Below are 13,556 nucleotides of genomic sequence, written 5' to 3'. Positions count from 1 at the left end.
AGGCAGAAATGCAATAAAATAAAAAATACAAACTTTGCAAATTCCACCAGAAAAAATATTTATGATCTTTTATTCAAATTCACTTACTATTCATTTCCCCAATTGCACAAATAAAAAAGGTATATTATCTAAAATATGTAGATTTATTTCATACCTGATTAATCAATTCAGTTAATGGGGTAACTATAACACTCCACATTTTCCAGAGATGCTCCTTATTTTCCAACTGCTTTGCATTTTGATTGATAACATTTAAAACTGAGTCACTGAAAGCTAGTGGTGAAGTTGGACCAGAAAGAACACAGCCTACAAGTGATTCCAAACTGAGAAAGAACCTGAAGAAAAAATTATAAACAATGCATCAACTTTCTGGCAGGAATATATTAATTTAATGTTAACAAAATTCTAAAATAACTGACAAAAAGTTAATGAATTGTCTTTTTTTAAAAAAAAGTCTTAAAGAAACTTAGGAAATAGTACATAAATAATCTCATTCATTATATAACCTTTCCAAGACAAAGTTTCAAGTTAAAGTACAAACTTACCTTTCATCTGATACACCACATTCCAAGAGATTGTTGAAAATTAATTGAATTAAGAACAAAGCTGGAGTTCCCTGAAGGAGAAAATGAAGCCAATATTCTCAGTTACAAAGAATAGAATACTTGTTTTTTATAATCGGTTATTTAAGAAATAAAATTGTTTTAGCATGACAAATTTAACTTTTGGCATTACTTAAGGTATGACAACCATGTTAATAAAATTATTTCCATTACACACAAAAATCAAGCTCTTGGCCAGGCATGGTGGCTCACGCCTGTAAACCCAGCACTTTGGGAGGCTGAAGCCGGTGGATCACGAGGTCAGGAGATCGAGACCATCCTGGCTAACACGGTGAAACCCCGTCTCTACTAAAAATACAAAAAATTAGCCAGGCAGGGTGGCACGCACCTGTAGTCCCAGCTACTTGGGAGGCTGAGGCAGGAGAATGGCATGAGCCCGGGAGGTGGAGGTTGCAGTGAGCCGAGATCACGCCACTGCACTCCAGACTGGGCAACAGCCTGACTCCATCTCAAAAAAAAAAAAAAAAAAAAATCAAACTCTTCAAGTCTAATCATAGCTGTTTCCTCTACACAGAAAATCAAAGAATGATGAGATTCAGATATAAAAAGAACATCAATCTAAAATTTACTGGAATCCCAATGCCTACATCCTAGAAATATTAAGTGCATTTTACATTAGCTTCCAATATTTGTGGCAGTAACCAACACTATTATCGTATATAAACAAATAGGAAACTTTCCTTTTGGAGCCATTTATTTAATCCAGGAAAATAGTTTCTTCATTCACATAGCAGCATATTTAATTCTTTACATTAACTATCAGTTTTTCCTTTAACTTGGTCAATATACTTCAAATCCAATACTCTCAGAATTTTACATAAGGTTATCCATTTTTAAAAAAAAAAAAAAAAAGGGAAATATGGCTGGGTGCAGTGGCTCACACCTGTAATCCCAGCATTTGTAAGAGCAAGGCGGGGGAATCACCTGAGGTTAGGAGTTCAAGACCAGCCTGACCAACATGGAGAAACCCCGTCTCTACTAAAAATACAAAATTAGCCAGGCGTGGTGGCACGTGCCTGTAATACCAGCTACTCGGGAGGTTGAGGCAGGCGAATAGTTTGAACCTGGGAGGCGGAGGTTGCAGTGAGCGGAGATGGTGCCATTGCACTACAGCCTGGGCAACAAGAGTGAAACTCTGTCTCAAAAATAAATAAATAAATAAATAAATAAATAAATAAAAAATAAATAAAAAATAAAAAAAGGAAGTATAAATGTTTCTCGCCAATCTTCATCATATTACATTTAAGATACTTGCATTAAGAATATCCATATTAGCAACCTGATATGCTGGTGAACCTAATACTTTCTGAGGAAGTCCTTTAATTGTAATTTCCATGAGGACCTATGAGAGATAAAAGGTTTTACAGTAAATTAGCCATAAAAATATTATCTAATAAAAATCTAAGTGTTAACTATATCTCTAACAATTACAAGTAATGTTCATTCATTAACGTAAATATAATCTCATTAGTTTAAAAAGATCAAATACATTCATTCGCTAACATGAATATATCTGCATCCGTTTTAAAAGTTCAAACACAGAAATATAAAAAGCAGGTAAAGTCTTTAATCTCCAGGGATAATCAATACTTTCAGTTCAGAGTCTATTTTCCTAGACCTTCTAAATTTCTGTATATGTAAGTACACAGAAAAACACACAACTTCTTGGGCAGTCGGTTATATACACACATTCCTTTAAACTATTAAAGCCATTACAATGTAAATCACTAATGATATTAAGCTCTGCAACTAACCTTCATTTTACCTTGTTACAGAGTTTTTGCATCAATATAGAAAAATACTGCTATATGAGTGCCCATTATTTAGTCAACCATTTTTCTATTAAGGGACCTCGAGACTATTTCTATATTTTTTTATACTACTAATAGAAATTCTGCAATTAATTATACTGGTACCCAAAACAAATATTCAAACACTGCTAACTAATAGTTGGGTCCAAGATTGCTAAATCAAACTGACTGAGCCTACCAAAAATTGCTCTCCAAAAATACTACCACACTAGTTTTTTTCTTTTTTGAGACAAGGTCTCACTGTTCTCCACGCTGGATTGCAGAGGCACGATCTTGGCTCACTGCAGCCTCAAACTCGTGGGCTCAAGTGATTCTCCCACCTCTGCTTCCAGAAGAGCTGGGACTACAGGCATGTCACCACGCCTGGCTAATTTTTGCAGTTTGCCCAACTTGACCTCCCAAAGTGCTGGGATTACAGGTGTGAGCCACCATGCCCAGCGGTAATATACTGTTATGAACACTCACTACATAACTTAAATGTTATAAAAGAGTTACGTCAGTGAAAACACACTGTTTCAGATGACATACTGTCATCTGAAACAGATTAATAATAATAGACAGTATTAGTTTGTTCCTGGCCCATAGTACTTTGCATGATCAACTCATTTAGTCTTTAACTACTGCTACATTCCCTCTTTACATACGGGGTTAGGCAAAGCCAAGGGAATAGATAAATTGCACAAATTTACCCAGCTAATAAATAGTTAGGCTGGTATTCAACCTAGTCTGCTCCAGAGCCCTTGCGACTAACCACTATGCTATACTGCCACAGAACAAGTAACTGTCAAAGTACATAAAGGAAACAAAATCAGAATTTTAGGGTATTGTTTGTTCCATCAGAGCTTATTCTGAGATGCTCATATCATCAAAATCATATCCAATTCACTTTTCTTCCTGTACTACATGGGTTAAAAAAAAAAGTGTTTTAATATCAAAGTCATTCTCTTGGTTAAAAACAGTAAATTTAGAACAAAGTACCAGCTAACTATTAGTGGTTTTCAGCAATCTTGTCGTAAAATTAAAGGACATCTGAGTTTCTTCAGTTCAAGTTTCCTGTCCTTTACCCTAGTTTTTCTCTGTACGGCAGGTATTTTTTTCTTATCACATTGAGACTTTTGTGGCTGTTGTTATAGTCACTTTATTAAAAAGGGTTCGAATGACTCTGTAGTTAATAGAATGGCACCTACTGCAACAGGACTAAACCGCTGATGAATGCTTGATATAAAAAATGTCTTCCCAAACTATCTTCGATATAAAATTTAACTTCAGAAAATGGTTTTTAAAGTCCAACATATGGGTATTATACTTACCAGCGTTTTTGATACAGGAAATACTTCAGACTTTACTATGCTTTCCAAAGACTTTAATAAGAGAGTCAAAACTTCAGAACCTGGTTTCTCTTTTTTGTTACCTATCAAAAAGCAAAAAGGAGGGTGTAGTTTTTTTTGTTTTGGTTTTTTTTTGAGCTGTCTTGCTCTGTCACCCAAGCTGGGGTACAGGGGCACAATGTTGTGCCAAACTCCACCCATCTCAATTTCCCAAAGTGTTGGGATTACAGGCGTGAGTCACCACGCCCGGTCGAGAACGGTGTATTTCCTTTTTTTCTTGAAGGAGTTTCACTCTTGTTACCCAGGCTGGAGTGCAATGGCGCCATCTCCGCCTCCCGGATTCAAGCGATTCTCCTGCCTCAGCCTCCTAAGTAGCTGGGGATTACAGGCATGCACCACCATGCCTGGCTAATTTCATATTTTTAGTAGAGGCGAGGTTTCTCCATGTTGGTCAGAATGGTCTCAAACTCCTGACCTCAGGTGATCTACCCACCTTGACCTCCCAAAGTGTTGGGATTACGGGCATAAGCCACCGCACCCGGCTAGAAGGGTGTATTTCTAAGCATGTAATTTTAGAGATGACTATACAGAAAGCTGTAAAAATTTGTTTTTTTCTAAATCAACAATAGTAAGTACAGTTGACCCTTGAACAACAAGGGTTTGGACGGCATGAGTCCACTCATATTCAGATTTTCTTCCATCCCGGAAACAGCAAGTTCCACCCCTCCTCTTCCCTCCTTAGTGTACTCAACGTAAAGACAAGGATATAACCTGGTTCCACTTAATGACTGTGTCTTCTCTTATGATTTTCCTAATATTCTTTTCTCTAATTTACTATATTGCTAATGAACACAGAACACAGCATATAATGCACATAACATATAAATATGTGTTCATCAGCTATTTATGTTATCAGCAAGGCTTCCAACCAATAATAGGTTATCAGTAGTTAAGTTCTCGGGGAGTCAAAAGTTATATGTAGACTTTCAACCATATGGTGGGTCAGCACATCTAACCCCAGTGTTGTTCAAGCATTAACTATAAATTAAAGCCTGGAAGCTATGGTAATACAAGAAATACTTTTAAAATACATTTTATATACTGCCAAATAATTCACTGGATGCTATAAAAATCATCTGATCACCACCTGTTTCAAAAAAAAAAATCATTTGATCAGTGTTAATAGTGCTTACCTGATTCAGTAACTGACTTCACCAAGCTAATTAGCTCCTTCCAGATAGCACTGACAACCACATCTGTCAAACAAAATAAACTTGAGTATTTTAAATAAAGTACATATGACTATGTACTATGACTAACACTCTCCCTTTACTTCCTTACACTAAAGAAATAAATTGAACAATATTTAATTTTCCTCACGATATTCAGCCCTGTAGTAAGTTTATAAAACACTATCACTTCGTTTTTGTTTGTAGAAACTAAATATGTTTATTTTTTGAGATAGGGTCTCGCTCTGTCCAGGCTGGAGTACAGCGGCACAATCATAGCTCACTGTCATCTCAACAACCTGGGCTCAAGCAGTCTTCCCACATCAGTCTCCCAAGTAGCTAGGACTGTAGGTACACGCCACTACCCCCATCTAATTATTACTATTATTATTATTATTTTTTGTAAAGACAGCATTCTCACTACATTTCCCAGGCTGGTCTGACTCAAGCGAACCTCCCACCTTAGCCTCCCAAAGTGCTAGGGTTACAGGCATGAGCTACCATGTCCAGCCATAAATGTGTTCCTTAAAACAACTATAACATGTTAACACTGAATTGTATAACTAAGGGTAACTGCTTTATCTTTTTTTATTTTCTTTCTTTTCTGAACTGAATGCCCACTACTTTTGAGGCAAAGATTGTTCACAGAGATTCAGAAAGATATCTAACAACCAACAGAAAAAAAATTATGTGATTCATTGTGATTCTTTTTCCAACCAGTTCCAACAGCAAACAATTTTTGAAATTTCCTTTCCTCATTATTTGATAGGCCATATAACACAGGAGTTTAGGTACAGATACTAAAGCCATAGAACCTGACACAGTATTACCACTTACAAGCGACTCTGCACAACTTATGTATTTCCTGTATTACCCAATTTCCTCACTTGTAAAATGAACTAACATGGAACGTTACTGCCAAAATTAAATGAATATATGTAAAGTTCTCGCACAATCTGGCCAGTAGGTGGCACCATATAAATATTTTCTATTTTATCTTATTTTTTATTTTTTAATACTGAGTCTTGCTCTATCACCCAGGCTGGAGTGCAGTGGCACAATCTTGGCTCACTGCAACCTCCACCTCCTGGGCTCAAGCAATTCTCATGCCTCCGCCTCCCGAGCAGCTGGGCCTACAGGTATCTGCCAACACGCCCACCTAGTTTTTGTGTGTTTTGTAGAGACAGGGTTTTGTCATGTTGCCCAGGCTGGTCTCAAACAACTGAGCTCAAGTGATCCACTCACCTCGGCCTCCCAAAGTGCTGGGATTACAGGTGTGAGGTACTGTGACTGGCCTATTTTTTCTTTTTAAACACACATTTGAGCAAATAATAAATCAAATTCTCTTACCGGCGGCATCTTTTCCAACTGCAACAAAGCTATCATGAACAGCAGTGATAAGTGTATTTGCATGTTTGGAAAAAAAAGAAGGGCTGCTGATTAAGGGATGTTCCAGTGGCTCTGAAAGGGGGAGAATAAAAGATAATTATGTAAAACAACAGATTTACGAAATACATTTCTCACTATAAAACTTTAAAACGTCTATTAAGTAGGTGTGTTTTCTATAAAAAAAAGATTCATATTTATTTCATACACAACTATAAAATATTTTGGCTGTGAAAAAATAACACCTCTCCTCACCCCAATGCAATAAGTCCTGGACTGTTTTAGTAATTAAAACTATTCTTAAAATATTTAAATACCTAAGCTCAGCACAAGTTTATTTTGCTTAGCAAAACTCAAGGCTTCTGGACCCAACAAGAAATGAAGCAACATTTCAAGTCCCAAAAGTTGAATGGAAGGGATTGTGGCCATTCCACCTAAATTCGAACTCAGGTTCATTCGGGGGGTTCCCGGGGCTCCATACGGGGAGGAAGCACCTTTAAGAAAAAAAAGAAAGGGTAAGTCATACAAGCTCATTTTATATTAGCTACCCAAATGCATATATTTCATTTCAATGAAACTTTTAAACAGAGTTTAAATGTCTCAGGCATTAATCCATACCTTGAAATATTAATATGCAGGTATTCTGTAACAGAAATTTTTTTTTTTTTTTTTTTGAGACGGAGTCTCGCTCTGTCACCCAGGCTGGAGTGCAGTGGCCGGATCTCAGCTCACTGCAAGCTCCGCCTCCCAGGTTCACGCCATTCTCCTGCCTCAGCCTCCCGAGTAGCTGGGACTACAGGCGCCTGCCACCTCGCCCGGCTAAGTTTTTGTATTTTTAGTAGAGACGGGGTTTCACTGTGTTAGCCAGGATGGTCTCGATCTCCTGACCTCGTGATCTGCCCGTCTCGGCCTCCCAAAGTGCTGGGATTACAGGCTTGAGCCACCGCGCCCGGCCAAGTAACAGAAATTTTTAAGACTCAGATGGCAAATATAAAATAATACATATGACATAACTGTCTTTCAATGATATACATAAAGAGACACTATAACTGCTAAGATTTTGAGACAGAGTCTCATTGTACTGCCAAGGCTGCAGTGCAGTGGTATAATCATAGTTCACTAAAATCTCAAACTCCTGGGCTCAAGCAATTCTCCCATCAGCATTCCAAGTAGCCGTAACTATAGATGGATGGATGTCACTGTGCTCTGCTAATTTTTTAATTTTTTGTAGAGACAGGGTCTCACTATGTAGCACAGGCAGTATCAAACTCCTGGCGTCAAGTGATCCTCCCGCCTCAGCCTTCCCAAGTGCTGAGATTATAGGTGCGTGCCACTGCACCTGGCTGAAGTGTTGTTTTTGTTCTGAGACTGAGTCTCGCTCTGTTGCCCAGACTGGAGTGCAGTGGCATGACCTCGGCTCATTGCAACCTCCGCCTTCCAGGGTTCAAGCGATTCTCCTGCCACAGCCTCCCATGTACCAGGGCTTACAGGTGCCCACCACCATGCCCAGCTAATTTTTGTATTTTTGGTAGAGACGGGGTTTCACCGTGTTGGCCAGGCTGGTCTCAAACGCCTGACCTCAAGTGATCTGCTGGTCTCGGCCTCCCAAAGTGCTAGGGTTATAGGCATGAGTCACCTCGCCCAGCCAATGTGTTATTTTTAATAGTGCTAAGATTCCGGTTCTAAAACCAACAGACTTCCATGTTAATTGCTCTGAGGCTTTTTTTGTAATGTACCTCATATAATGTACTGAAAATACATCTGTCTTTTCTAACCACAACTACGTGCTTACAACAGTACTCAGTAACATAAAAACAAAACAAAACAAAAAAAAACAGGAAGACATAATGGATTTTTTGGTAACGAATCTAAAAATTATGAAGTGCTTCATTTCATACGAAAAACACTGAGTAAAACCTCTCAAAGCTTGTTTTATTTCCTACTTCAAAACTATGGTTCTAGGTCAACAAAGCCTGATTAAAAAAGCAAAAACCAACAATATCTACCTCTTACCTTTGTGTACAGGAGTCATAGGATTTAAACCTGGAGATGTAGCTACATGACACGAATTGCCTTGAGGTGAGGCATTAGAATCAATGCTTATTGTACTTTGAATCAGAGGCACACAAACCTATGGCGTAAAAGAGAAAACATCGATCTATAAACTATATATCTGTCACAGTTTCTAAAAGCCTCACATAATATAAATTTCATTAAATGGAGCCTTAATATATTCCATTTTACAGATTGTTTCCATGCACAAACAGGCTAAAAAATGAAATTTGGAAAAAATATAAACATTTTATTACAATTGTATTTGCCCTAAATGTGTGTTACCTCAATTTGTTTATATACATAAACATCTGAATTGGATACATTATTGATAGACTAATTTAAACTTTTTAAAACTCTGGAACATCATCCTAGTACCAGTCACCTGTAGTTACCAAATAAATTATTCCAATTAATGTATTGGACAAATGCAAATAATTAGCCTATTGGACCCTTAAAACGGTAGAATTTGGAAAATTCATTATGATCCAAATTACATTATTGACAATACCCATCTTCAATTACTTCATGTTATATAAAATTTAAAACTCTTAATATATTAAAAAATTAAGAACTGAATAAAAATGGCTTAAGTCCTCCTTTCCAAGAATGCATTCCCTGCTATGCAGCTATTTACATAAAACATAAGGACTATAGATGCATAAGTAAAATATACCCCCAAAATCCAAAATAAGTGAAGAAATGAGAAAGATGTTAGCAGAGCTGCTCCTTTTAACTGTAAAAAAAATTCAAAAACCAGGCCAAGTGCCATGGCTCACGCCTGTAATCCCAGCATTTTGGGAGGCCGAGGCACGTGGACCACGAAGTCAGGAGATCGAGACCATCCTGGCTAACACAATAAAACCCTGTCTCTACTAAAAATACAAAGAATTAGCCGGGTGTGGTGGTGGGTGCCTGTAGTCCCAGCTACTCTGGAGGCTGAGGCAGGAGAATGGCGTGAACCCGGGAGGTGGAGCTTGCAGTGAGCCGAGATTGCGTCACTGCACTCCAGCAAGACTCCATCTCAAAAAAAAAATTCAAAAACCAAGGATGGAAATAATTGCAAAAAACCCAAAAGGTTTAGGTAAGATTAAACTTTATGTCTAAATACTAGTAAGGATATGCAAATCCTGAAGAATTCATAAAATCACTGCGTAACAATTAAAAAGAACCTACAAATAGGATTAAATCACTGGTTATCACTATGCAGCCTAGAAAACAGAGGAACAAAAAATAACTACCCAGTGTAGCACTTGATTTCTCTCTCTCTCTCTTTTTTTTTTTTTTTTTTTGAGATGGAGTCTCACTCCATTGCCTGGGCTGGAGTGCAGTGGCGTGATCTTAGATCACTGCAACCTCCAACTCCTGGGTTCAAGCAATTCTCCTCAGCCTCCCGAGTAGCTGAGACTTCAGGCACGTGCCACCATACCCAGCTAATTTTTTGTATTTTAGTAGACATGGGGTTTCAACATGTTGCCCAGGCTGGTCTCGAACTCCTGAGCTCAGGCAATCCACCTGCCACTGCCTCCCAAAGTGCTAGGATTACAGGTGTGAGCCACCATGCCTGGCTGATTTCTATTTCACTGATGCTGGTTTTCTTCTCAATTATATTCCAAATCCTCTAGGGAAAAAAAGCCTCTTTTTAAAATCATAATGCTTGAAGAGTAAGAATGAGTATTTGATTACTTGCTGATTTAAAAACATTTCAGGGCCAGGTGCGATGGCTCATGCCTGTAAGCCAGCACTTGGGGAGGCTGGGGCAGGCGGATCATTTGAGGCCAGGAGTGTGAGACCAGCCTGGCCTCCATGGTGAAACCCTGTCTCTAGTTAAAATACATAAAATCAGCCAGGTGTGGTCGTGTGCCTGTAGTCCCAGCTACTTGGGAGGCTGATGCAGGAGAATCACTTGAACCCAGGAGATGGAGATTGCAGTGAGCCGAGATCGTGCCACTGCACTCCAGCCTGGGCAACAGAACAAGACTGTGTCTCAAAATAAATAAATAAATAAATAATAAATAAAAACATTTCAGGTAAAGAGGCTCCATTTCAAGCAACTGAACAATATCCCTGTGGGAAATGAATTTAAGTTCTCTGCCAGTCAAGTGGAAGATCTTTTATATGTTCTAGTCTGCTAACAAATAGCAAAAATAACACTAAAAGAGTACATTGGTAAGAACTTAAGAACACATTAACAAAAACATAAAGTGCTATAGTCAACACTTGTAATGTTACCTGTTCAAAATTAGCAGGAAGATGAGGTCCAAGTCTCATCAGTAAATACCACCAGACTTCTAGTTTTGTTAATGCTAGAGTTTCTGTTCTCACGTGGATTGAACTCAAAGGCTGCATTAACAACTTGAGTCTTTTTGCACTACATAGTATATCTTAAAAGAAAATAAGCACACAGGTAAAGAGACGTCCAAGCTAAAGATTAACTCCAACATTAGCTATGCAACAGTCTTTTATCACAGCAAGAGAACAGATTTTAAAATACTTTTTAAAAAAATAAATCCCCAGGATGTCCTTGCTCTACCCAAAACTTGCATTTTCATAAACTGTAGTACCGCTGAACCAAAGACACTAAATAAGGCAAAAATGTATTTTAAAACAAATAAGTAGTATTTATTAGATACTGTGTGCCAGGGGCAATTTCCCACCAGGAAATACTTTAGGTTGGTTACAAATGAGGGGATGCTACTGACATCTTATGGGTAGAGTACTAGGGACACTACTAAACTTCAACACACAGGACAGTCCTGAAAAACAAATCATCCAGCATAAAATGCCAAAACTTTGAGAAATACTGTCCTAGCTGCTTTAGCATTCTCATTATCCCCATTTGACAAAGAAACGGAAGCATGTTTACATTATGTCAAAAAAGGCTATCATTTTAAAAATCAATTATTAATATATTTCATCAAAAATCATTACTACTGGGGCCACTGATTGAATACATTTTTGAAATCTAAATAGATTCAGATTCAGGACTGCCCTATCTTAACAATAATCATATTGTTAAAATTCAGCATAGAAATTAAATCCAATCTTCAGACAAAACATTTATGCCAAATGAGTAAGACTGGGGATATGAAAAATTAAGACATAATCTGTGCTAAAATAACTTGTCGAAAAGACCTTAAAAGGGTTGGGCATGGTGGCTCACGCCTATAACCCTAGCACTTTGGGAGGATGAGGAGGGCAGGTCACTTGAGGTCAGGAGTTTGAAACCAGCCTGGCCAACATGGTGAAATCCTGTCTCTACTAAAATTACACAAAGGTTAGATGGGCGTTGCATTGGGCGCCTGTAATACCAGCTACTCAGGAGGCTAAGGCAGGAGAATCGCTTGAACCCAGGAGGCAGAGGTTGCAGTAAGCTGAGATCGTGACACTGCACTCCAGGCTGGGCAACAGTGAGACTCCGTCCCGAATAAACAAACAAACAAACAAACAGACTTGGAAAGGACTCAGGCCATGTATTTGGTAGAATGTCACTCAACAATGTCTGTTACAACTACTCTGCCATTTAGCTATTTCAATTAAAAGTTCTATAAGAAAATAAAGGCAGATCACTGTATGAACAAGTTATCCAGTCCAAGACACTTACTTTTTGGGGGCCCCTATTCTTTTCGTTCGTTCATTCATTCATTCAGAGACGGAGTTTCGCTCTTGTTGCCCAGCCTGGAGTGCAATGGCGCCATCTCGGCTCACTGCAGCCTCCTCCTCCAGGGTTCAAGCGATTCTCCTGCCTCAGCCTCCCAAGTAGCTGGGATTACAGGCATGTGCCACCATGTCCGGCCAATTTTGTATTTTTAGTAGAGACGGGGTTTCTCCATGTTGGTCAGGCTGCCCTCTAATTCGAGAACTCAGGTGATCCGCCCACCTCTCAAAGTGCTGGGATTACAGGCGTGAGCCACCACGCCTGGCCTCTATTCTATTTATGAGAAGAGCTCCATAATAATATCTCTACAATAGCAGAGATTAATTACCATGCAATAAACCAATCTCCTTTAATTACAAAATCTGATTTTACACAGGACAGTGATGGATGCCCAGTTTTTGACTACTTTTTCTAGTCGGCCATTGAGCCATTCTACCCAGTAAAATTTAAGTGGATATGTATATAAGATTCTTAGAAGGTTATTTCTAGGTATAGGTGACTCAGCTGTGAAGAAGTCTTTCCTGTTCTACCTTCCCTCCTTCCTGTCTGCAACTAAGACAAATCGAAGATGGCAGAGCAAAAGCAGTCATCTGATTCCTTGATGACTTCCTGGATCCACAGTATTAGTCGTGGATTCCCTAGCTCTGAACTTATTTTTAACTTACCCTCTTTAAACTACTCTTATTTTATGCTTTAACTTAATTCCGAAAGATTGTAGTCCCAAACATTACTTCTGGGTTTACAGTTAGACCCAAATACATGCCAGCTCATAAACATAAAAATAAGCTACAATTTCAATTTAAAATTATAGTAGACTAGCACAGTGGCTCACACCTGCAATCCTAACACTTTGGAAGGCTGAGGTAGGTAGATCACTTGAGTCCAGGAGTTTGAGAGTAGCCTGAGCAACATGGTCAAATCCCGCCTCTACAAAAGATACAAAAACTAGCCAGACATGGTGGCACACGCCTGTAGTCCCAGCTACCTCAGGGGCTGAGGTGGATCACTGGAGCCCAGGAGGTCAAGGCTGCAGTCAGCCATGATCATGCCACTGCACTCCAGCCTGGGTGACAGGATAAGACCCTAAGAGAGAAAAAAGAAAAAAAAAAAAAACCTATACCCCCAAAATATATGTACCAGTATTTTAAATAAAAGTAATTAAAGGGCTAGGAGCAGTGGCTCTTGCCTGTAATCCCAGCACTTTGGGAGACTGAAGCAGGCGGATCACAAGGTAAGGAGATGAAGACCATCCTGGCTAACACGTGAAATCCCGTCTCTACTAAAAATACAAAAAATTAGCCAGGCATGGTGGCGGGCGCCTGTAGTCCCAGATACCTGGGAGGCTGAGGCAGGAGAATGGCCTGAACCCGGGAGGCAGAGCTTGCAGTGAGCTGAGATTGCATCACTGCACTCCAGCCTAGGCGACAGAGCGAGACTCCGACTCTGTCTCAACAACAAAAAATGTAATT

General features: G+C 38.9%; 1 protein-coding gene across 10 annotated transcripts in view; it reads right to left on the bottom strand.

Annotated features, from left to right (window-relative positions):
- Positions 1–13,556, bottom strand: part of RIF1 (replication timing regulatory factor 1) — a 69,635-nt gene that overhangs the window by 35,998 nt on the left and 20,081 nt on the right. For 7 of the 10 annotated variants that reach the window (XR_012421103.1, XR_012421104.1, XM_065525482.2 and 4 more), the window contains 9 exons: positions 10,662–10,813; positions 8,391–8,508; positions 6,695–6,871; positions 6,342–6,452; positions 4,956–5,018; positions 3,745–3,845; positions 1,879–1,965; positions 546–616; positions 155–335 (listed from right to left, as the gene is read on the bottom strand). Coding sequence is in view for 8 of the 10 variants with exons in the window: in XM_065525482.2 (XP_065381554.1) it covers positions 155–335; positions 546–616; positions 1,879–1,965; positions 3,745–3,845; positions 4,956–5,018; positions 6,342–6,452; positions 6,695–6,871; positions 8,391–8,508; positions 10,662–10,813 (1,061 nt within the window). In the remaining 2 variants the exon portion in view is untranslated. The remainder of the gene's footprint in view (positions 1–154; positions 336–545; positions 617–1,878; positions 1,966–3,744; positions 3,846–4,955; positions 5,019–6,341; positions 6,453–6,694; positions 6,872–8,390; positions 8,509–10,661; positions 10,814–13,556) is intronic. The other 3 variants (XM_074009112.1, XM_065525483.2, XM_074009113.1) reach the window with 1 other exon arrangement.

Source organism: Macaca fascicularis, chromosome 12 (genome assembly GCF_037993035.2).
Source record: "Macaca fascicularis isolate 582-1 chromosome 12, T2T-MFA8v1.1".
Lineage (NCBI taxonomy): Eukaryota > Metazoa > Chordata > Mammalia > Primates > Cercopithecidae > Macaca > Macaca fascicularis.
This window is presented reverse-complemented; position numbering and strand designations above follow the sequence as displayed.